Source organism: Salvia splendens, chromosome 1 (genome assembly GCF_004379255.2).
Source record: "Salvia splendens isolate huo1 chromosome 1, SspV2, whole genome shotgun sequence".
Lineage (NCBI taxonomy): Eukaryota > Viridiplantae > Streptophyta > Magnoliopsida > Lamiales > Lamiaceae > Salvia > Salvia splendens.
Genome location: NC_056032.1, coordinates 14,292,617 through 14,319,061, shown reverse-complemented (window position 1 = coordinate 14,319,061; position 26,445 = coordinate 14,292,617). Strand labels below are relative to the sequence as shown.

At 37.6% G+C, this 26,445-nt stretch overlaps 2 protein-coding genes and 1 pseudogene across 2 annotated transcripts; all 3 read right to left on the bottom strand.

The window, feature by feature from the left end:
- Nucleotides 1-1,349: 1,349 nt before the first annotated feature.
- LOC121803978 (ninja-family protein AFP2-like) lies at nt 1,350-3,185 on the bottom strand. The gene is made up of 2 exons (XM_042203543.1): nt 2,592-3,185; nt 1,350-2,003 (listed from the first exon to the last, which is right to left on the bottom strand). Exons 1-2 carry the CDS (start codon nt 3,070-3,072, stop codon nt 1,555-1,557), a joined length of 930 nt encoding a protein of 309 aa, XP_042059477.1. The 5' UTR covers nt 3,073-3,185; the 3' UTR covers nt 1,350-1,554.
- Nucleotides 3,186-15,835: 12,650 nt separating this feature from the next.
- Nucleotides 15,836-18,560, bottom strand: LOC121743459 (annotated as a pseudogene).
- On the bottom strand, nt 18,093-22,250 carry LOC121743450 (DExH-box ATP-dependent RNA helicase DExH18, mitochondrial-like). The gene is made up of 3 exons (XM_042136757.1): nt 19,633-22,250; nt 19,185-19,247; nt 18,093-18,630 (listed from the first exon to the last, which is right to left on the bottom strand). The coding sequence occupies exons 1-2, from the start codon at nt 21,930-21,932 to the stop codon at nt 19,199-19,201; spliced, it is 2,349 nt and encodes a 782-aa protein (XP_041992691.1). The 5' UTR covers nt 21,933-22,250; the 3' UTR covers nt 18,093-18,630; nt 19,185-19,198.
- Nucleotides 22,251-26,445: the final 4,195 nt, after the last annotated feature.

Here is a 26,445-nt window from a genome sequence, read left to right as displayed (position 1 = left end):
TTTATATATTAATTTTATAATAATAAAATGTGAGCGGAATGTGGAATTAATTATCAAAAATAGTAAAAAGTACGGTGCCAATTAATTGTGGACGGACAAAAAAGGAAATTTATGCGAATTAATGGGGGACGAAGTGAGTACTGAGTTGGTGAGAGAACCTCGATACGCCTACTCCTTCGAAAAAAAGTGAATGCCTCGAAAAAGTTTGTTGGCGTTTAAAAAGTTTCACATATAGAAACTCTTTCCTTTTTGATCAATCCTCTAAAAATAGAAACTTTCTATTTTCGGGAAATTTCTTTCTCTCTAATGATGTGAAAGCCAATTTTCACTAACACACTTTCTACCTTTCTCTTACTTTACTAATTTTATACTAAAACCCGTTCCGTTTCAAAATGGAGGGAGTATTACGTTTCTATACTGTTTAAAAATATATTATGAATTTTAGTTTCTCGTAAATTTGTTGCACGCATCCTTTGATCATTTGTCAAAATAGGGGTCATGAATCACAAGCAAAGATCATAAAATATACTCCAAATAATTAATATGTCCTTTTCTTATGTCTTTTTTAAAATGAAATGTTTTCTTTATTGGATTGTTTAATTAAAAATAAATCATTTCTATACTGTTTCAAAATATATTATGAATTTTAGTTTCTCGTAAATTTGTTGCACGCGTCCTTTGATCATTTGTCAAAATAGGGGTCATGAATCACAAGCAAAGATCATAAAGTATACTCCAAATAATTAATATGTCCTTTTCTTAATGTCTTTTTTAAAATGAAATGTTTTCTTTATTGGATTGTTTCATTAAAAATAAATCGTTTCCTAAAATGGAAACATCTCGATCTCTAATTTCTCATTTCTTACTTTACTCTCTCTTCATTAATTCACGAAACAACATTATGTAAAATCTCATGTTGATTTCTAAATATTTTAGATTTAAAGGGAGGAAAGACGTAAATGCTGGAAAAAATTCATCATTGGAAAATAAAATTAAAGAACAAATGAAAATGGGTCATTGAGTAAATCGAACTTGAACACCGTCATAGACTGCATCAACAAATAGTATAGAACACGCTGTCCACTTAAATAAGCCCACGTAGTCGCATGTTTCTTTTGTAGTATTTACTTTTCTAATACAGGCCCACTCATCCATATTGATTTTGTGTTTGACAAATAAATACGAATAGACTTCCAATATATCTTTGAGCTTAATGTCTACCACATGTAGTAGTACTACTATAAAATAAACTTTGCTTTTACCATTTAAATTCACATTTGGAGCATATACGAATAGAATGTAAACAAAGGAGTTGAGATTGCGAAGTTTTGAACAATTAACTTCCACAACTAAAAAAAGCACTCATAACAAATTAACTTCAAGGGGGTCAAACATACTCTATCCTATTTAGTACTGTCCCATTTCGTGTTCGAAAAACGATGGTCAAGATAATCAAATGGAACCCTTTGGTTCTACAAGTGATGTAGGAAAAGAAAATTCTCATGAGTCTAAGCCTTCTACTTAACTAGCAAGAGACATTCAAGAAAACTAGCTTCACCGGATGGCCGAGGGAACGATGGTGATATGCCGGAGAGGATGCGTGACGTCGACACCTCCTGCGTGCTCAACAAACTCGGCAGGCGAGAAGAAGCTGCCATGGCACACGCACATGATGCTCACCTCAGATTTCGTATACTTGTACAAGAATCCAGTGATGGTCTGGCCATTGGGGCCGTTGCCTGTGGTGGAAACGCAAGGCATTTGCAGAGTTGAAGCGGCCCCATCTCGGCCAGGGTTGGAGACCTTCGGAGGTGGCTTGATCATGTCTGTCGTTGAGCAAGTAGTGTCCGACTGTGGCCGTTGAATGGCGGACGCCTTTGTGCTCTGGTCTTGACACACGCGTGCTGGCTCTGCATCGGATGACGAGTTGTTTATTTCGACCTTGTCATTTTGGTGTGTGCCAAAGCTACTCGAGTGGCTTCCGGTATCACTACTACTTCCCCCTGAAAATTCATTAGCGACATATGTTGGCAATTGAAACTAAACATATAACTATCCCACATCGGTGTCAAAAGAAAACTGAAACTAGTATATAAGTCTCATGGGCCCCTCCTCCTATAACCAATTGGTTTTAAGATGGAACCCATAGATTTCTATCAACATAGATAACAAGCATTTTAGGGCTTAGAAATGTTTGTTCGAAATTCTGGCCAATGCCAATGCCGTAGAGATACATATATGTTCAAGAATGAGTACATATGTAATCAACCAACAATCTGTTTTATTCATACAAACTATACTATTCAATATCATATTATTGGGATACATAAGGTCATTTAGCTAATTGAGGAATAAACCGAACCTACATTACATTACTTGGAATATGGAATTCATCTAGTAAGAATCGAGTATTTAAGAATTTCATCAACATAACGAGGTGGGATTTGTTTTGTCAAAAATAAATAATCTCAATTAAAACCAAATGGAATTCATTAATTTTTTTTTTAAAACAAGTAGAACTAGTGTAAAAAAAATCCATTAAATGGGACCCACAAAACGATAAAACTATCATCGGTACTCACTATACTCACCTTTGTGGGATGTGCTCCGATGATGCGACGAACTTGGCGGCGGCTGTTGCCCGTGATTCTGGTCACCTCCCTCTCCCACCGAGGGACATGCAAAGCCGTTTCCGATCGGTCCCCACGAAACCTTGTTTTCTCCGAAGGAAGAGGCGTTAGAGCTCTTCTCTCTCTTGGGTGCCGGCGCTGCTCCTTCTCTCTCTCTCTCCTCCTCCACTTTATCCTGGCGGAAGCCGTTCATCATGCCTCTGGATTTCTTGAATTCCCTCTTAATCCGAGCTTCCCTCCTCTTCATCGCCTGCATCTCTCTCCTCTTCTGCAGATCGCACCCACTCTCCGCCGCGGCGTCGTTTTGAACATTATCAATTTCGTCGGAGAGGCTCCCTTTTTCCCTTTCTAAACTAGTAGTCTTGCTCTCTGATTTCGCGTAGCAACCCCCGATGGATAGCTCCAAACTCAGCTCCATTTCGTTTTCTATTTCTCGCCCCATCTCATATATCTTAGATTTTGCGCTATTCAAATGTGGAATTGGGTTACGACATTGTCGTTGGTATGTATGTCTTTTGACTAGGTTTGAATGGTTATAGAAAGAGGCGGAAACAAGCACAAATTGTGCAACCAAATGAGAGAGGCTTAACGGGCTTTTGCCACGTGGAGGGATTACAGCAGTGGAGAGGACGGTTATTGACACGCAAGAGGAAAAAAAGTTTGCCAGGTTCGGAAGAGGTTCGGAGTTAAGTGCGGATTTTGCTTTTAATTAGTCCCTATCAATTAGCGGCTCCTACAAAATCAAAAGATTCCACATTTACAACTTACAAGAAGCTTTTAACCATTTTAATTAAATAAATAATAACTACTTCCTCCGTCCCAAAATGCACAATAAATAATAACTACTTCCTCCGTCCCAAAAAAAAAATGTATATTTTGGGACGGCATGAGAATTAAGAAAAGATTAATAAAGTAAGAGAGAGGAGGACAATGATATAGTAAAGTTAGAGAAAGAGAAGAAGAATAGTAGTTAAAGAGTGTTAGACCATCCGCAGCGGTGAGCAGCATGCTCACCGCCGTCCTTGCCGCTGGCAAGGACGGAGCTCGTCCGTTGATGCGCCCTGCCGCTGGCAGGGTGGTGCTCTTAGCTAAGAGCACGTCCGTGCCAGCGGCAAGAGCACGAGGTGGCAACGTGGCAGCTTTTGATTGGCCCGTTGATTTATCATTTTTTATTATTATTTTTTTAATAAAATCGAAAAAATCTGAAAAATTCAAAATTAATAAAAAAAATATTTTCTCACTTCCTAATAAAATATATCCATTTTTTCCACACTTTTAATTTATTTTTTTTTCATTATTTTTACCCCAAAATTCATACTTTCATCTATAAATACACTCATTTCAAACACAAAAAATGACAATATACTAAACAACTCTCTAAATCTCAATTTTTATGAGTTTAATTATGTAATTTTTAATTTTTAGGAGTTTAATTATGTAATTTTTAGGATTTTAATTATGTAATTTTTTATTTTATTTGTAATTTGTAATATTTATTGTGGTTTTTAAATGAATTTTAATATTATGGAAATGTTTTTGTTTAATTGAATTTTATATTAATTGTGCTCGTCCTTGCGGAAGAGCACAGTTGTGGGTATTGTGCTCTTGCCAGAGAGCAGGCATGAATAATACCGCCCGGGCCCACAACCGTGCCGCTGGCAAGAGCACGGTTGTGGATGCTCTTAGTAGATAGTGTACCTATATTATTAAATTGATATAACTTTTTAAAAATAAAATACATATATTTTTGTATGACGGAGGGAATATATAGCTGTGAATAATATACACATTAAAACTGAAAATAATACTCGAATCAACAGAAGTTTCAATTCTAAAATTGATTTTAAAATAATCAAATCCCAGATTTTTTGTCAAAGTTGATTACTAATGATTAAAGCCGAATTAGCAGATCTTAGAGCATCTCCAATGGCGGCGAGCGGACAGGCTAGCCGATTCCCGGTGCTGACCGGTCTGCTCACCGAACCATTGGAACCGGCGAGCGCCATTTCGGCGAAAAATCGGCGACCCGATGCCGATTTTCGAGCGCCGGCCGATCCGCTTGCCAGTCGGCTGACCTCCATTGCAGGCTCCCGATCGGCGAGCGATCGGCCAGCTCAATTTTTTTTTCGAAACACTATATATACGCGATTTGCACGTCATTTTCATTCGCACCATTTGTTTTAACGAGTTTTTTCTCCATCTTAATTTATGTACAATAGCAACAACGTGAAATGTGTAACGCGGGTGGTAGTGGTGGTGGTAGTGGTGGGGATGCTGAGGAGTACGAACGACAAATGAACGAAGAGTTGGAGGCCTATACGTCCCGTGAGATAAACCATTTGATACAAAGGGTCTTGCAGCCGGCGGTACCTCGACCTCCACCAATTGTCCAGCGACGAGTAGTGATTGGGCGCTGAGGACTGCACGTCGTTAGATTTTTTTTAATTAATGTACTTTTTTAATTTAAATATTATTATTGAATTTTCCCGTGTTTGTGTCGTAAATTTAATTCCGTATCTTGTGTGATTGTTAATTATTTGTTTTTTATAATTTTGTTTATTGTGGCTAGCCTATTGCTAACCTATTATTTGTCCAGTTGCTTGTACTGATGATGTGGCAGGAGGAGTTTTAGTCCTGATGATATGGCATGAGGAGTTTGTAGCTAGCCTATGGCTAGCCTATTACTGTTATGGATGCTCTTATTATTTAACATTTTTTCTCTGCAGGACACGTGTCATACATACCTCGTTTTACGTGTGGTTTGGGAACAAGGACACATGGAAGAATCTAGATGCCCCATGCGTATCTGGGCTGTCGCATTCGTTGTCAGTTGTGAAGGCAACGTGGCGGATTAAGTTCCAATACGTGTCATGGGGCCCGCTAATCACTTCTCCACAGCTATGATATAGACTTTTCTTGCTGGCGCCAATGAACCTTTTTCTCAAACCGCATTACTTTGGAATCGGATCCTCTGTTTTGCCCCTTGGCACAGCAGGAGCTGCTGTGTATTAAATGCAGATTCCAACATATGAAACGCAAGCAGGTATGTTTTTTTCATCCTTTTTATTTCCTTTTCCTTAACGCAGGTATGTTTTTTTCATTCTTTTTATTTCCTTTTCCTTTCCCTTTCTTTTACATATTCGTTCTTTTTTGTTTTTCTTTATTTAACTAAATTACAAATGAAGATTTAATATGGGTATTTGTGCCTCAATTAATAGCCGACATAGACATTATCAAACTCACTTAAATTATGCAACTACCATAAATTCATACGAAAACATGCAATAAAAGAAAAGGAAAAAAGGAATGAATATGTAAAAGAAAGGAAAAGGAAATAAAAAGAATGAAAAAAAATACCTGCGTTTCATTTGTTGGAAGCTGCGTTTAATATACAGCAGCTCCTGCTGTGCCAAGGGGTACAGCAGAGGATCCGATTCCCATTACTTTCTTCTTCCGCTATATATAATTTTCGGCACGAATTTAAAAAATTGTATTACTTTTAAAAAAAATAGATGAAATGAGTTACTGGAATATGGATCCTCATTTTTATATTTACCCTTCATCCCTATTTAAGTGTACCATTTTTTATTTTAAAATATCTCACTTTAAATGACAAAAATAGAATAAATCACTCTCTCTACTTTTTCTTTTTCTCTTACTTTATTCTCCTCACTTAACTCACAAGATAACACTTAAAAAATCTCGTGCCAAATTAGAAATGCTTCACTTAGAGTGGGACTGAGGGAGTATTAATTTTATAATTGAATGTGAATGTAATAAGTTAGGTGAACGGTGGGATCCATTTACTTAAAATGAAGTAAATGAGACTTTAAATCGCGGACACTCCAAAATAACACAACATAACATTATTTCACATACAGAAGGAGTATTATTTAAATAAAGTATATTTATATTTTATATAAATAATATTACCACTATTTACTTTTGTATATGATGCAATTAACTGCAATAATCACAACAGATATAACTCATATAAGGTTATATTATGCCAATGCATGTATAAAGAGAACTATACATTATACTTTTTCCATCCCAGTCCAAGATAATTGAGTTATTTTCTTTTTTATCAAAAATTTTATCTTCTCACATACTACACTTTACTTTCTCTTCATCTCTCTTGTTTTATTCCCTACCTTACTTTACTTTCTCATCTTTAACCTTTAACACATCAATTTCTTAAATCTCATACTCAAAATAAATGTCACCTTGGGACAAAGGGAATATAAAGATTTAGGAAAACTAATAAAATATCTCAAATTCATTTGTTTTGTCACCTAACAATTATTCCTTTTGTCCGCGAAAGGAGTCCCGTTTTAGTCCGTCCGTGAATAAGAGTCACGGTTCACTTTTATTATAAATGGTAATAGGGTCCTACATTCCACTAACGCATTACATTCACATTTTATTTAAAATTAATATGTACAAGTGAGATTCATATTTCACTAACTTTTTTCCATCCACTTTTCTTCACATTTTATAAAACTCGTGCTGCTAAAAAATACTCTCTCCGTCCCGGCCTAAGCGAGACGTTTCTATTTTGGCACATGAATTTAGGTAGTGGTGTTTAGTGAATTAAATTATTAATAGTAAAGTAAGAGAGAGTATAGTAAGAAAGAGAAAGAGAGAATAAAGTAAAAAAGAGAACAAAGTAAGAAAGAAAAAGAGAGAATAAAGTTAGAGAGATGAAAAAGTAAGAAAGAGAAAGATGGAATAAAGTAAGAAAGAAAAAGTAGGAGAGATAAGAGGAAAAAGTAGGAGAGATGAGTGACTTGATTGTAGCCAAAAAAGAAACATCTCACTTAAGTTGGGACGGGGGGAGTAGGACTCCTAATGGCGGATGGAGGGAGTAGTATATTTTGAACATTTGGTTTAAAAGATCAATTTGTCAAGATAGGACTAGTATTAAATTTGAAATGTAACAGTACTAGTATAATTTGCAAAAGCTTTAAAGGATTTAATGAAAAATAAATAAATAAATAAATTATTAGATTTATTTATATTTGATCTCGAACGGCATTGTAATAGTTGCAATTTTAATTGATATGTTTGTGAGGTTGAGCCACTAATCAAAAGGAAGATAGAAGATACAATTGTTCAACTGAGTGTTGCTACTGCTCCACGTATTCTACGACAATAAGGCTAAGAGCAGCGACTTCGATGTGTTGTGCTATGACCCGCGCTTCACTGGTGGGGCAGGTCGTAGAATACGTGGACCAGGCCTAGATGCAATTGCTTCGAGTCGTTGTGCTATGACCTGCGCTTTGTTGGTGGAGACGGCGTAATGTTCTACTTCCACGAACGCAAGGGAAACGACTTCTTCATCATCTTTGACCACAAGTTCACGACCTCCACATTAACGCGCACCTTAGAGGTGCGAGGCAACATGTGGGTGCAAACCCTCAATGTCCTGTTCTATTTCCACTCAATGGTAAGAAAAGAAAAGGTGAAAGAAGAGAACAAGAAGAAGGGAAAGAAATGTTATGGATTTTTACTCAAATATGAACAATAGGATATCCTGAAAGGCGTGAAACACTTTCAGATCAAATCAATTTGGTGGTTCTACCAATATTTGATCGGATACAATTCAGGTTTAGAAGTTTCGTATGTTGATTCTGCGATCCCCACTTTGAACTGAAAATGATAAATAAGAAGAGGTCTGAAACGAAACGCCGTGTCTTTTCACGAAACGTTGCGTCTCTTCGTTTCTTAATCGATTTTAACTGTTTTTCCAAAGGGTTTCGAAAATTGCAAATTAGTCCTTCGATTATCAGAAATTATATTTCCGGATAAAATTTTCTATACGACAACTTTAATGGAAATAAAAAATTTCCAAGCCAGCTCGACCCCAGCCAGGGGCTCTGCGCCTTGGACCCCGCTACTCGGGGGCGCTGCCCCCGAACCCTCGTCTAATCATAATGAATTCAAACAAGCGTGCACTCCGCACTTTCCAAACTTGTATGATGTCTCATTACAGCAATATTGATCAATCAAGTTAATCCAATTACACTAAAATAACCAACAAGAAATGGGCGGGATTTAATGTTCTTTTCTATATTATTCTCTTTCCTACTTTATTCTATCTCCACTTAAACTATTTTTATCATTTTTCTAAAATAAGTGCAAAAAAGAAGTGTGACATCTGTTATGGGATGGATGAAGTAATTACTGATTAAATATACTCTCTCCGTCCCATAGAAATAAGCCATTTTGGGTTGACGAGAGTTTTAATGCACAATTGATAAAGTAAGAGAGAAGGAGAAAAAATAGTTGAAATTGTGTAGTGTATGGTGGGACAATAAATGATAAAGTAAAAAAGAAGAAGGAAAATATTACAATAAATGGATATGAACTATTTCTATGGTGAATTGGAAATTTCAATTCCAAATTCTATGTTTGGTAAAGTGAAGAAATTGATATGAAATTGAATTTAAATAGTTTGTGCACACACTATACATAAAATACACACTCACACACACTTCACACAAAATACAAATACTATACATGGTTCACACACACTATACACACGACACACCCTACACACGTTTCACACACTATGCACACTACACACTACACACACTACACAAATTTCACACACTTCACATATTTCACACACTACACACATTACTTAAATTTCACACACTACACACATTGCACAAATTTCATACACTACACACATTTCACACACTGCACACACTACACAAATTTCACACACTTCAGACTTTACACACATTTTATACATTTCAAGCATCCGATTTTTAGATTTTTTTTAGTTTTAGAATTTTTTTTCCGAACTTAATAAAAAAACTGACATTTTCCAAAAGTTTAAACTGAACCAAATTTGAAATTTTGGTTTGTGAATAGTGAGTATATTTTGGGTATAGTGTATGTAGCATGTGTATTTTGTGTAAAATTTGTGAGTGTGTATTTTGTGTGTAATGTATGTATTTTGTGTGTAATGTGTGTAGTTTGTGTATAGTGTATGTAGCGTGTGTATTTTGTGTAGTGTGTGTATAGTGTGATGTTGAAGATGGTAGACAATAAAGCATGCAAGTACACGAGAAGGAGCTATGGACTTAATCACGTCTGATCAAGATGCATCAGATTCAAAAAGCGGTTGGCAACGGCTACTAGCCATTGGCTTTCTTTAATTGTTGTTTCTTGTTGTAACCGATTCTTGAGTAAAGTCATACTCACTCTTAGCTAGTATAAATAGAGTGTAAATCATAATTGTAGTATTCAACACTCGTGCATAACAAGTTTTACATTCTCTCAATAAGATTCAAGTTCATTCTTCCAAATACTCATCTTCTCGTTATTGTTCAATATTCTCAACACTTGATCGATCATCACTCGGTTCGAACTTTAACAAATTGGCGCCGTCTGTGGGAAGCTACGCGTTCTGATCGATCAAGCTTTTTTGAGATGGCGGCTAGGTTGGATGTGGAGAAATTTTCTGGAAGAAATGACTACGGCCTTTGGAAGATGAAAATGAAGGCAGTGTTAGTGCAGCAGGGTTTGGCTGCGGTCCTTACACCGGATGAATCTGTTGAGAAGGGGAAGGCACCAGTGCTAGATGATAAGGCTCGCGCAAAGATGGAGGAGATGCAGATGAAGGCTCACAGTGCAGTGATTTTGTGCCTTGGAGATAAGGTCTTACGCGAGGTTCAGGGTGAGACTACTGCGTCTGGTATTTTGAAGCGGATAGATGAAGTTTACATGGCCAAGAGCCTAGCCAACCGTCTTTATATGAAGAGAAGGCTTTATCCATATGCATTTTCTGAAGATAAATCCATCGTGGAGCAACTTGAGGATTTTTGCAAGAGTGTGGACGATCTTGAGGCTGTGGATGTCAAGATCTCAGACGAAGACAAGGTGATCTTGGTCTTGAATGCACTCCCCAACTCGTATGATCAGTTGAGGGATGCTATTCTCTATGGAAGGGATAAGTCTATCACATATAGTGAGGTGTATTCGGCTCTGATGGCAAAGGAGCTGCAGAAAGGGAGTCTCAAGGTTCAAGATCAACAACCTGAGTCCCTTAATATCAAGAAATGGAACAAAAACAAAGGCAAGAAAAAGGCTGAGGAGTTCAAGCCTGGAGTTCCTGGTGTGAGAGAAACCAGAACCTACCACTGGTGCAAGAAGCCTGGACATCTAAAAAAGGATTGCTTTGGATGGAAGAAGAAGCTTGCATCTGAAAATAAACCTCACTCGAACCTTGTTAGCAGTGATGGAGATGAAACTGCAGAGGTGATGAATGTTGTGGATAGAATTCAGAAAGGGTCTTGGATCATGGACTCAGGGTGTTCTTTTCACATTTTCCCGCATCTTGAATGGTTCCATGATCTTGTTCAAAGTGGGGGATCAGTTTTGCTGGACAACAATAATTCCTGTAGCATAAAGGGGATTGGCAATGTAAAATTGAAGTTGGCTGATGGAGTGATCAGAATTCTTTCTGGGGTAAGATATATACCAGAGGTACAGAGAAATCTCATCTCATTGGGGACCCTTGAGAGGAAGGGCTACTCCTTTATATCTGAGAATGGGGTTAGGAAGATCTGCAAAGGGCTGGATGTGAAAATGGTGGCTCAGAGGGGTGGAAGCATGTATTATTTGAAGGCTACTGCTATTATTGGTGATGCAAACCTATCTACAAATCCTGATATAAATCTTTGGCATCTCAGGCTGGCTCATCCAGCTGAAGGCACTTTGAAGGCCTTGGTCCAGAAAGAACTCATCGCAGCTGAGAACGTGCAGAAAATGAGCAGATGTGAAGACTGCTTATTGGGGAAGGCTAAGAAACAATCCTTTCCTACAGGTATTCATTCATCAACTTCACCTTTAGACTACATTCATTCGGATCTGTGGAGGCCATCCCAAGTCAGAAGCCTAGGTGGGGGAAGATACTATATGAGTATTATATATGATTTTTCTAGAAAGGTATGGGTCTATATACTCAAAGAGAAGTCTGAGGCTTTCCTAACCTTCAAGAATTGGTGTGTTGAAATAGAGAATCAGAAGGGAATGCCACCTAAGGTCTTGAGGACAGACAATGGTCTTGAATACCTATCTAGAGACTTTGATGATTTCTGTAAAGCCAAGAGGATAAAGAGGCACAGGACTGTTCCAAGCAACCCCCAACAAAATGGGGGAGAGAATGAACCGAACTTTGTTGGAAAGAGTCAGATGTCTTTTATCCTCATCAGGAGCTGGAAAGGAATTTTGGGCCGAAGCAGTGAGCACAGTGGCTTATTGTTTGAATAAGAGTCCATCTTCTGCATTAAAGGGTGGTATACCAGATGAGAAATGGTATGGATCAACCTGACAAATACGGATTTTGCATGTTTTTAAGGGCTAGATTTGACTAGTTTTAATTGTCAATCATGCTAATTATGTTCTTAAATTGCATATATTATACATTTGGTATTGTGAATGTGTTTGTTGATAAAAGATAGAAAAAAGATGCAAAAAGGCCAAGGTGTAGCAGCCTCTGTTCGAGCCCATTCTTCTAGCAGGTTTTAAGTCCAATCAGTGCTTACTACATTTCATTCTCTTCGTCTTCGAAAGAGCTTCGCGTGGATACCTTAAACGTCTCAATCGGAGCTCTGTAGAGAAAGTTATTATAATTCTATGAACATTGCGCAATGCAGTCAAAGCTGACGGAAATTTGAGCGGAAATTCAAGAAAGAGAATAAATTATTAAATTGTGAAACCAAATCTCTCTCATTTCTTGTAGGGCACAAAAATAACCAAGACTAATCCTTTTTCTAGCCTATAAATACTCCTAAACCTAATTCATAATCTCCATCTCAGAGCCTCCAATCCTTCCGCCTCTACACATTCTTCCATTCCATCTTCCACACATAATTCATCCATCTTCCATTGGAGCGGAGCTCTGCAGATCCAAGCAAGAAAAGACTGAAGATTGAAGATTCAACCTTGGGTTTTATCAATTTCTTTCATGTCTAGTACTTTTATTATTGATTTTACTACTTGTCTATGAGTAGTTAAACATCATTTGTAGATTTTTTGGCGAAAACTATTATGAACATTTTATTGAATTGAACCTTTTCCTAGCTCTTGTGATTGTTTTGCTTGTTCTTGTGCTTTTATTATTCTTTTGTCTAGCCAACTTGAGAACTATGTTCGTTTAACTAGATTAATCGAGAGATAGCTAGTTTTACGTGGTAAAAGGAACGAGTACAACACATAGGTTTATCTGCACTCGAGAGAGGGGACCCTTTGTGAGGGCTTGAGTGTTAGGAACTTAAGGAGTTAGAATCTAATCTATTGGAAGTAGACTTTGATAGTTAGAGTCTAATCTACTGGATAGGTGCACTTGAGAGATGGCTTATCTGAAAATCGCGACTTTCCTAATAATCCTGGAGACACATAAAGGTAAATGTTCTGTGAGATTAATCATCACTAGGTCGTAGTAGTTGGATCCTAAAACTCTACTTTCTTTAGCATGCTATGTATTATTTTGTTTTTATATTTGTTTATATTTATGTCTAGTTTATAAAATCAAAACCCAAAACTCCGTGTCTCTAGATAGTATATGACACTTAGTATATGATAGTCAGTTGCAATCTTATCCCTGTGTTCGATATCCCGGTACTGACCTTTAGCTATACTAGTTCTACCCTGTAAACTTGCGGGTATTTTTAGTGCTAATAAATAGTGTATCACAACCCCAGATTATTCAAGGCTCAAGCCATTTGGTTGCAAGGCCTTCGCACACCTAAGGCAAGGAGAACTTCAAGCTAGAGCACTGCAATGTATTATGCTTGGCTATCAAAAGGGTGTTAAGGGATATCAATTGTGGTGCATAGAACCTCGAAATAAGAAGGTGATAGTCAGCAGGGACGTTGTCTTTATTGAAGACTCAATGCCTTTATTGGAGAACAAGGCTGGTAAGAGTAATGCTGTCTGAAATTAATCTCAGGCAGAAAATGTGCAGAGTTCAAGGTTCAATGTTGATGCTGAAAATACAGATGAAGTGCAGGGGAATCAAGATGATGAGAATGAAATCTTGATGGATCAGCAAGAAAGTCCTCATCAACATCAGATAGCAAGAGATAGACCAAGGAGGAATGTCAGGCCACCAGCAAGATTTGATGATTATGAAATGCTCTATTATGCCCTGCAAGTTGCAGAGGAGTTGGAAGCTTCAGAGCCTGCTACTTACTCAGAGGCAGTGAATGGGCCAGAGAAGGAGCAATGGCATGAAGCAATGAGAGAGGAAATAGAATCTCTCATCAACAACAAGACCTGGATCTTGGTGGAAAAGGCTGAGGACAGAAAGGTTGTAGGGTGTAAGTGGGTTTTCAAGAAGAAATTGGAGGCTGCAAATACACAGACAGTCAGGTTTAAGGCAAGGTTAGTTGCAAAGGGCTTCAACCAGGTGGAGGGAGTGGATTTTAATGAAGTTTATTCCCCTGTGGTGAAGCACCATTCCATCAGAATATTACTTGTTGTTGCAGCTCAGAGAGGCTGGGAAGTTGAGTAACTTGATGTCAAAACAGTCTTTCTGAATGGAGACCTTGATGAAACCATATATATGTCTCAGCCACAGGGATTTGAGGTGCCTGGTTCTGAAGATAAGGTGTGTATGCTCAAAAAGAGCATCTACGGCTTGAAACAATCAAGTAGACAGTGGTATCTGAAATTTGGAGGAAGCTTGATGAATCTGGGGTTTAAAAGATCTTTATATGACAGTTGTGTGTTTGTTAAAAGGCAGAAGAACAAGTCCCCTATCTATCTTCTATTGTATGTTGATGATATGCTCATCTCAGGCCCTGATATGGAAGAAATAAGGAAGTTGAAACAACTCAAGGCTAGCTTCGAAATGAAAGACCTTGGTTATGCAAGCAGGATTTTGGGCATGGATATAGTGAGAAATAAACGGGAAAAGAAATTGTGGTAATTTCAGACGGACTACATCCGTAAGGTGCTGAAAAAGTTCAGGTTACAGAATATGAGGAGCACAGCAACGCCAATGGCAATGCACTTCAAGTTAACAAAAAATCAGAAGGCTAGTACAGATGGAGAAAGGGCTGAAATGAAGCTAGTTCCATACTCTAACGTTGTGGGAAACTTTATGTATCTTATGATATGTACCATGCCGGATATAGCTCAAGCCATAAGCACAACTAGCCGATATATGGCTGACTTCGGCAGACAACATTGGAGTGCACTTAAATGGACACTAAGATATCTGGTAGGAGCAGACAAGCTGGGGATAGTGTTTGATGGAGTAGGTGGAGTTGAAAGGGAGCCTCTAGTAGGCTACTGCGATTCAGACTATGCGGCCAATGTTGATACAAGGAGGTCGCAAACTGGGTATATTTTCACTTTGTTCGGTTCAGCAATTTGTTGGAAGTCGTCTCTGCAAAGTGTGGTTGCTCTATCGACGACAGAAGCTGAGTACATGTCATTGACTTCAGCAGTAAAAGAAGCAAAATGGTTGCTTGGACTTGTGGGTGAATTTGGTGTGAAGCAAGAAACGGTTTCTGTGTATTGTGATAATAATGGAGCGCTATGCCTTGCTAAACACCAAACATTTCATGAACGCAGCAAACATATAGATGTAAGGCTGCACTTTATCAGAGAAGGGGTAGAGAGTGGGAGAGTAAAGGTGTTGAAGATAAACACAGCACACAATCCGGCTGATATGCTCACAAAGCCTCTAAGCAAAGACAAGTTTCAATATTGTTGCAGACTAGTGAATGTGGTTGCAACAGATTTTTGATGCATTGCTTAATTGTCTAAGGTGGAGATTGTTGAAGATGGTAGACAATAAAGCGTGCAAGTACACGAGAAGGAGCTATGGACTTCATCACGTCTGATCAAGATGCATCAGATTCAAAAAGCGGTTGGCAACGGCTACTAGCCGTTGGCTTTCTTTAATTGTTGTTTCTTGTTGTAACCGATTCTTGACTGAAGTCATACTCACTCTTAGCTAGTATAAATAGAGTGTAAATCATAATTGTAGTATTCAACACTCGTGCATAACAAGTTTTACATTCTCTCAATAAGATTCAAGTTCATTCCTCCAAATACTCATCTTCTCGTTATTGTTCAATATTCTCAACACTTGATCGATCATCACTCGGTTCCAATTCCATTGCTTCAATTCCATATTCCCAAACACACCTTTAAGTATTTGTAGTGCCATTGATGAATAAAACACTCCAAACATTTTATGATGGGAACCCTCAAATTAGACAGGATAATGCAATTTATAAATCCAAGATTAGACACAAGGAAATAGTACATAATATCCATCCCTTTCATGCATTAACATATTTATATCCACAAACATGATGTCTACTGAAAACGTTCCCTGGGCCTGAAAATTATTAGACGGAACGACAGGCTGACAAGGAGTTGGCCATTCATCATACTGCATAAACGAGCGAGTCCGGTTAAGATTTGAGAAATCGGGTTACAAAGATGTAGAAGAGGCCAAGAGCTCGGAGTATTACCTCTTGATGTAGTAATCGGCTAAGATGAATGTCTGTACAACTTCTGTTAGCAGAACCACGGGAAGCCACGCGTAGCTAGCTCCAACCAGGAACAAGTATGCCCCAGACGAATCATATACCTGCAAAATTCAAGCGATATAAAGGACTGGCAGAGCCCGAAAACTCAAAATTCACATGCTCACCTTGATGATCCAATGAGCACATCCTAGAAATTTTGCAACACCGAGTGCAAATACGTAATTGGCTGTGAATGGCTCGATCATCTGAGATGGAATTGAACCGGAGTTAGACAGCAGTTTTATAGATAGCAATCTGCGTAGTAGGTTGACCTACCTTGGTGTTCTGAATCATCCGAAGCTGTGGCAATACGCAGATGGACTCCACGTAGACAGAGAATGCCCACAGCATCCGGCCAGCATGAGCATGGTGCGTGTAAGGATGGATGAACAGGGCTAGAATTGCAGAAGGCACGGCCTACAAAAGTGAGGAAACATCTTACTGCGTTGCAAGGATCTCCACGTTCGAAACAGAGCAGTTAAGCAAAACAATAACAAATGTAGCTCAAATCCAAGAGAAATGGTGAATAGCAAACAAGTTTGATTTACCACATAATACAAGGGCATATTGTCCAAGTCTGCAATGTACGTTGACTTCAGCTTGAACCTCATCATGTATACGACCCACAGCGTTGCCACGAGCGTAATGAAATCGAGAAAAGTGTGAATGTTGCCCTCCATGAAGAAACTGCAACATAATCTTGCAGCCAAGAACATGGCAGTGTGAGTTCTTGTGTCTTCAGAGAAAGGCCTACAACAAAATAAGAGATTTCTTTATTTGAAGTTCTCAAATTAGTTGAAATAAAAATCATTCAAATATTTAATAATATAATATTTAAATGATTTTCATAATTATAGTAGAATGATCAATTGAATTCATTTTATATTTCTTTGATTATTTTTAAATATATTTTTTTTACCGTAAATCTTTATCCTCAAATACCTAAAGAGTAAAAAGATTTTAATTTTAAATAATGAAAAAGGAAAATAATGAAAAAGTAGATATTATTATACATCATGTCTTAAAATCATGAAATTATAAAAAAAAATGGGAAATAATGTAAAATTAGTAATTAAATCATATGTCTGAAAATGAAGATGTATGGTTTATTCAGCTCAAAATTCTGATTTTGGCTTAAAGGGAAAAATGAAGAGGTGAGAGATGGATGTACCTGAGCAAGATTTTATAGTAGTGAAAATCCCGGCAAAATGGATGGATTCGGAGGCCACGAAGAAATGGTTGTGGTGGTGGAGGAGGAACCTGAGCGCCACCAGCGCCGCCAGTATCGACACCGTGGCCACAAAAGTCTTCACCTTGGTGGACTGCCGCCGCACCAACGCAAACAGCTTGTTCAGCGGCGCGCTCCTCTTCCTCCCCATCGCTGCTCTCTCTCTGCCCAAATTTTTTGTTTACTTTAATGTATGTGTATGTGTATGTGTATGTGTATGCGTATGCGTAATATGCGTATGCGTATGCGTATGCTCAAAAAGCATCCATCTGCTGGCAAACTTAATTAATATCCATTAGCGTGTCACTATCACGCATAATTGTTTGATTTGAAAAAAAAAAGCATTTATTCAGCGTTTGGTTTGGTTTGGTTGTTAATAAACGGTTGAGGCAATTAGTTCTGCAACTAAGTCAACAAGGAATTTTTGGTAACCTATCCAACAAATCTCTTCAAAATCATCCTACGGAAATTATATGTTAAAGCATACCAGAAATAATTAACGTACGTCGTTTTGGATAAATATATACTTACAAGAATCATCAAAAATCATTAACAGTAGGAATTTGAGTTTTTATCATTATAAATTTTAAATGCTTCATTCGATTTAGACAGCAGTTGGTAGAATGCATTAGTAATTGCGCCGGTTAAAATATTAATACTATACATTAGTAAAGTTTAAAAATTTATACGCATTTATTCCAAATATATGGCTGCCAAACTACAATCTATCAAGTGTCAAACCTCCAATTTAAAGGATACAACCTAGGTCAAATATGAAACTTGAGTACAAAATATTTAGGTAATTCCTATGCTATTTTTTGCTACATGCTTCGCTACTCAGATCACAAAAATAATACTCTTTTAGTTCACCAAAATTTCCCCTAAATTAAGAAAAGATTCACCCCATAAAGTAAAGGAGAAGATAACTAAAAAATTAAACAATTCTAGTCACTCACATCCCTTTCTTTTTACACATTGAACTTGAGAGCGATGACTACCTGAGTTTGTCTTCCAAACTTGAACTTTTGTCCTTGAAATTTGTGGTGCAACTGATAAATAAGAACAGAACTCGTAGCATGGAGGGGGACATGAGTGCTGCTATTAATCTCATCAATCACAGCACTGATAAATCTGTTGTATTCACTTCACTGCAGTTCCGACCTTGCATTCCAAATTTACAGTTCCTAGCAGCGAAGGCTAACATGATCTGGAATATAAATACACAGCAAACGAATGTAGATTCAGATGAGGGAACGCAGATATTTCTGTGAAGTCCTGATATACTATATCGTTAAGATTTCAGTGTTAGATGGTCTGAGCCGAAAGACATAAGAAATTCAGAATAGACACAAGTGTTAATAATGTGCTATGGCTCCAATCATGGAAGCATCTTTACTTTCAAAGGATTAATAAGTGCAGTAAGTGAACTCTACCTCATTTCCGAGGGGTATATTAACCTACATTTGGAATTTAGACTGACTCAAACTGCAGCAACTTCATAAGACAAGAACACGTAGAAGAAAGCACAGAAGAAACTCAAACTGCAGCAACTTCATAAGACAAGAACACATAACTATCAAAATTTAGGTTCTCTTGGCATCATACTTAAACATGCAAAAAACAGTTTCTACTCGAGCTACAATTATTCCCCAAAAGTGATCTGAACATATGTAGTAAGTATCTACTCACTACTGGGAGCTGCACAAGACAATCTTAATCAGAAATTCAGAATATATGTGTGATACAAGAGAGTTACATTACCTCATAGCCGGGATTTATGCTGTCACTTTCTCCGGTTTCTGTATAGTTTGAGATTTCCCATCCCTATATATGTGCAGGAAAAAAAAGATGAGCTGAGAATCTGCTTGCCGAAATGGTTTAGCATATCAATCAGAATGCATCTAAACAAATAAAGAAACGCCAAGTGCCAAATCCATGCCATCAGTATGTATTTCCATATCCTAGGTGAACTCAAGTACTGAATATTTAACCCAGGACTAAAACCTTTGAGATGAACCTATGGGAATGAAAAATTAAGCACATTTGAGTTATATTTTAAATAAGAGCTCCATCTTGATCGCCTAGGCATTTACACATATAGAATTGACTAATACATCATACCATAACAATTCAAGTAAATTACTTTTCACATAACTTAATGCTTGACTAGATTGGCAACACATTACAGCAAACAATTTGAACGACTTACTGTTCACGTAATTTGATGATTGACATTGGCCTTTGATAACCATCTTCCTTCTCTAATGCCTTCAATGTTTGTGCATTCCCATCTTGCTTCTCTTGTGGCTTTGATTTTGGTGCACCTCTTGATTCTGGTTTCCAGCATGCCCTGAGAAGCGACTCACCCAACAACTCAGCGATATCTGTAGCCATTGATTCAGCCTTCTTAACATATGGAAATTGTTCCTCTTCAAAGTGATTAGACAACCACAAATACATTGACACCACTTGGTGCCTAGTCTCAAGGTCCAAAAGCTCTGCATCATTACGAGCAGCACATTTGGGCATACCCATAGCTATATTGACCGGAAGCTCCTGAGCGTATGAATGAGCAAACTTCATCAGATGGAACATTGCTTTAGGATCCCTGATATTCACTGGGGCAAAGCAAAAGTGGAATCGGTCTTCCAGTGATAACCCCTGAATCCTCTCCAACATATTAGCTATTTTCCTTATGTGCAGATTCTGAGCCAGAAAATAAGACCCATCAAGGCGGCAGTTCTCACTAAATTTCTCAAGGAGCTTGGGAAATTTAAGATCAGGAAGTTGTGCTGCAAATAGCTCAACTTGCTCGAAGAATGGATAAAGGCCGACTCGTTTAACCACATCAAAAGGCTTCTTCAAGCACTCAACCAAGTACTCCAAATCATCTAGATGAAGGGTAGTGGTCAGTCCATCAGGATACACACTGCCTCTCCGACCAGCTCTTCCAGCGATCTGTTTCACCTGTGATGCTGGAACTGGGACCATTTTATCACCATTGTACTTAGTGAGGTTATAAAAGACAACTCTTCGGATATTTAAATTTAACCCCATGCCCACAGCATCACTTGCTACCAAGATGTCATATTCATTATCTTGCTCGTTAAACAGGGACGCTTGTTGGCGACGAGTTTCTGGTGGCAAGGCACCATAGATCACACAGCAACGGTGTTTTGTATGTTTCTCAATTGCTAATTTAACCTCAAATATTTCTCTCCTCGAGAATGCAACAATACAGTCTCCTGACTTCACATTTTTCAAATCTCCTATGAGGGTCTTTGCCTCAACCACAAGAGGCTTAAATCTCTCATAGCGCTGTTCCACAAGTTCATCCCCAGTATCTGAACAAATTTTCCGAATCACATCCAAAACACTTGGATCGCCACATAAATGGATCTCGTCAGCTTTCAGGCCTAGCAATGCTCTAGTCCATGCATAACCCCGGTAAGGATCAGCTATCATCTGAATCTCATCAATAACAGCCACTTCATACAGCTCATCTGTTGATACCATCTCAACAGTGCAAGCAACATGGTTCGAGAAAGGAAATTCCTTCTTCTCCTGTCCTGTGACTAGACTGCAATACACCCCCGATGCATTCACCCTATCAAAAACCTCCATGGCTAATAACCTAAGAGGACTGCAATAGACGCCTCTCTTTGCCTCCATAAACCTTTGCAGTGCATTATATGTTTTGCCACTGTTAGTAGGACCACAGTGATAAACAATCTTCCGCTTCATTGCCCTAGCAAATGGGAACCAAGTGTGCGGTTGAGTCATGTCCGCAGACTCCACCATTTCCCTAAACCTCTTAATTTCATCAGGAAACTCTTCCATGCAATATTCCACAAAGATTGGGAACAAAAACTTATCAGCTTGATCACCAGGGCCGACTGATACCAAGTACTTAACTAAATCATTGCTACATTTCTTCTTGAAAAAAGCGGCAAACTTTCTCCCAGAAAGGGGGAAAAATGAGGCACCAATATAAACAGCTAGAGCCTGGTTCGAGGCCCAACCAGACTGACAAAAACACCTAAAAATCTCGTTCACGGTATCCCAATCACTGCGAGACTGCATCTTAGAACCTGGGGCACCTTTAAGCTCTTTATATATGTCTAATGGATCCTTAAGCGATATCTCTACAAAATTCGATCTTTTTTCCTCCAGCCCCGTACATTCATTTTCAGACTCAAATATCAATTCTTCTTCATCAAGATCATTCGCTTCCGCTTTATTTGCAACAATTGCAGTTGAATCGATGGTAAGATTTTCATTTTCCGACAAGGAGCAAATGCAATGTCCACGAAAATAGGGGAAAACGTCAAATTTCGTAAACAGAATGAGCTCGCGCTGCGGAAATTGTCCATGGCTAGGAATTTGTAACGCGGAAGTTCTACGAGCTAGGGCAGGACGGAAATGATGGAATAAATTCCTCGCCGCAAACAAATTTCTAGTCTTGCAGGAATAGAGAGAAAAGAGGCGTTTGGCCGCAGCTCTTGCCATTGATGAATTGATTCGGGAAAAATCAAAACGCCCAAAATTTAATTTCTATAGCGATAACAGGTGAGAATAAAGTAACCTACAGCACATACTTCGTCGACAAGGGAGATGAATTCATCAACTTGGAAGACGATTCAAGCAGCTCCGGCGGCGGCGGTTGACGGTGGCGTAAAGATTTGAACCCAGCTATTCTGACGGAAGATTTGAGAAATACGAAAATTATGACTTCTAACAATGATGCGAGACAAGATGCGTTGTTAAAATTTGAAGGTAATTTCTAAATCTACTAAAACCCTAACTAAACCTTCGACAATTGGATATAGAAATTAAAATATATTGATATGTACTATACTACAAATGAATTACTACCAATTGAATACTACTACCAAATGTTAATAATATTTCATGACCTGCACTGCACCTATAATATATTGATATGTACTATACTACAAATGAATTACTACCAATTGAATACTACTACCAAATGTTAATAATATTTCATGACCTGCACTGCACCTATAATATATTGGAAATGTTGGTACTCAAACTCACAAGTCACAACTTTGTAGGGGTTAATTTTAATTGCATTGAATTCCTTGTTGGGCTTCATATTTGTTGATGAGAACACTTAGGCTTGAAGTGTTTTATTATATTGGCGAGAACACCTCTTTATGAGTGAACAATCTCCGGTCCGGCCTTTGTTATGCATGGAAAAATTTAACTGTCAAATTCTTGTACTTTGGTCCCCAATACATTTTGCAAATTTCCTTATTCAATCGCACCCTACTAAACGCTTCTTTTACTTTTTCTATTTTTATTAAGTGCACCCTACTTGCTTACTCATTCTCCTCATAATTGTTACTCCTAGAAAACTAGTATAAAAAGTAGAATAATGATATGCGGTCACATTATGGCCAGCCATAAATTAATAAAATAACAAAAAAAATTGATTTTTTTTCAAATTTTTGGTTTAATACTACTTGATTTTACTTTTATATCATCTTCATTATATGTTGCTCAATATGTTAGTGTTGCTCTGTCGTAGTTTTTGCTCAACTTATTACTACTGTCATTTCTTGATTGTTGCTCAACGTATACAGTAATTCGTGATATTAATGTGTTTTACGTAATGGAATTCAAAGATAAGTATCAACTCACAAGTCCATTCACACATATAAGTTTATATCAATAATTTTAATTTTTTTATACATATAAATGGACTAAATTAATTCTTTATGGCCGGCCACATTATGGAATTCCAAAAAAGTACGTTCTTATTGTCTAGTATCATTGTAGGATACTTTCAGCTCGGGCAGCTTGTGACAGTTGGACACTATGGTGAAGCTCGAGACATGTAGCCGCAAAATGCTTTGAAATTCTCTATGATTGAGTATTTTGTTTACAATGACCGATAACCACGTGTCGACAAACGATATTACATAAGTTGTATAAGCGAGAATATCTGCATTAATTTGATGCATAAAGTTGAGAAAAATAATTAAGGTGATTGATTTAAATATGCCACCGGTCCCTGAAAGTATGAATATTCGGGATGTTTAATATGTAATTGGTAAAGTAAGAGATATATGGATAAAGGGTAGTGTGAGTGGTGTTAGTGGAGAGTGGACTCTACATCATTAGTAGTGTAGTGTAGTGTAATGGTATAAGTTGTAAATAAAACGATGCATATGTGTCACGACCGCCCTTTAGGGTTAATAAAAGCGGGCGATCGTGATTAAAATGACTTAATGAACAGACATAGAAGACTAGGGTTTAAAAGTTTGACCAAGAACTTAAGTTTAATAAATAAAACGACCAAGGGTATTCATGTTTAATAAATAAAAAGACTAAAGGTTTGACATTATTCAAAAGATAATAAGTTTTCAAACATCCCAGCAAACAGTTTCATAGTTAAATAAAAATATAAGGAAAATATCACAGCGGAAGCATCCAAGAGAAGAGTGAAGTCATGTGTGAAGACACAATGACACTCGGAGTTTCAGAACAGCAATAGTATTTTATTAATTATGTTCAACACCACCAACCGCTCGTCGCCGCTCAACCTGCACATAGAGAAAACACATGCAGGGCTGAGTACTTATGAAAATACTCAGTGGCTCATGCCGAAAACATTTTCAAATAGGAGTATATGTTATCATGCCATACGTAAGTAACCATCGGGGTTTTACTTTAGAAAGGCCCGAGACACCCAAAATATTTTCCATTGATCAAAATAGCGACTGCGCAGTCATTTTCCCATAGACGTTAACCATATCTGCCAATACATGACAAGGAATGCGGCCGCAAACCAGGTCACTAGACCGGCCAGCCCGTACGCTAGCACACGGTCTACCATAGGTGTACACTAATCCAAGTAGGGTTTGTGGCCCTACGAGGACCCGAATTCGATTTATATAACAGTGGCAAAAGCCACATCAGATAGGCACGTTAAAACAAATCACGGCATGATAATCTTAGTTATTTTCATCGATAAAACATTAGGACATAGTCCTTATTTAAAAGAGAGCCCACCTCGACCGTTTAGACTCTCAAGTACTGCTTTTCCTTTGTTATCACACTTTGCGCACGCGTTATCACCTTTAGATGATGTGTATTACCAATTAGTTACAAACATTGACTTAATATTATGCATGTCCCCGACGGTTCCCTTTTCCCCATCAACATATGGAAATCACATCATAGCATACCTCTTCGCATATCACATCACTTCATCACATATATATATCATGTATATCACTTATAACATAACAATATAGTTGTTTTTGTAAAGATAGAAATCTGGCAGCACTGCGCAACCATTTTATAAAAATCATTAAAATTTCACCCGACTCCCGTTGGGGCTAAAACTTTACCACAATACAGTAGACTCATTAAATAACTTTCAGTTTAAATTTCATATCAAAATACCCCTTTTTGGTCGGTCAAATAGAAAACGTAGCCTACTGGTCGAGAAAACATTTTCTGGCAGAATTGCGCAGTCAACTTCAAAAATTCACCACAAATTCATCTTTTATCCAAAAGGGTTTAAATTCACACACAACACAGAAGACATCATGAAATTTACTCAGGAAAAAGAATCGATCGAAACGGAGTTCGTTTGGTCGGTAAAATACGTGTCGGAACCTACTGTCCGAACTCACAGTTTTTTTTTTCATGCTTTTAAATCCGAATTAGGGTTTTATCCCTATTCATTCAAACACAATCTTCTCATGTTTTGAACACACAAACATGCTTAAAAGAGTCATCACCCTCATGCTTTCATAACATCACACGTCATTCACCAAAGATTCATTTAAATTCATCATACAATTACGTTCAAGACGCATACACGCATACAAACACAAATTCCCACCAATTCCCACCGGTTAAACCCTTAGATTTGAATTTCCTACACTCTCTACATGCATGAGGGAGTCAAGGAATGTTTAGATGGAGAGGAATGAAGAATGGAGGTTTGATTTTACCTTCTTTGGACGAAACAAACGGTAGGAACGAATGTAACTCTTGATTCTTCAACAAACTTTTGGCCAAAAGGAGGGATCTTGAGTAGAGTAGATGAACAAGTGTGAGAGGAGTGGAGAAGGGGGAATGGGCGTGTACTTCAAGGGAGGGGCGATTTTTTTTTGGTGGGGGCTAGGGTTAGGTTTTGTTTTATTTATAGAGTTAAAATGAAATCTCCAATTAATTGCAAGAAGATATGGAGAATTAATTAAGAGATATTTGAAGGAGATTTGGGGAAGGAATTGGCGTGAACCATGGGGACAAATAAGGGGAGGATTTTCGAAATTATGGCTAATTAATTAGCCTTTGATTTTATATGATATTTCACGGAGTAGAATAAAATAACACGGAGCAGAAAAATAAAATCCCCCCAAATCAATAGGAAGTAGGCGTGTGATTTGGTTCCTCCCACAAGGAAAGAAATTATGGCTAATTAATTAGCCTTTGATTGTATATGATATTTCACGGAGTAGAATAAAATAATACGGAGCAGAAAAATTAATAAAATCCCCCCAAATCAATAGGAAGTAGGCGTGTGATTTGGTTCCTCCCACAAGGAAAAATCTCCAAATCTTTAATAAAATAAGGTAAGGTAAGATTTGCTAGGATATTCCAATTAAATCATGGAAAGAAATAAATAAGTGATCAAAATAAATAAATAAGTGATCAAAATAAATAATGAATAAGTTCCTCCTCCCAAAAATTGGGAGAATTCGAAATCTCCCTTAGAACAATAATAGGGGTCGATTTTTATCATGAAGAAATAAGATAATTAGGCTTTGGATTTGGATAATTATCCCAAAACAAATAATTAAATCTAAGAAAAATAGAATTCCTCTCCAACCATTAATAGTGGTCGAAAAATTCCAAATAAATGGGTAAGGTAATTATTGATGATCTCATTTAAACCTCACTCCCCAAAATAAAATATTATTCACGGCTATATATATATATATATATTTCATTCTGCGACAAATAATTAAAGCCACGTCAT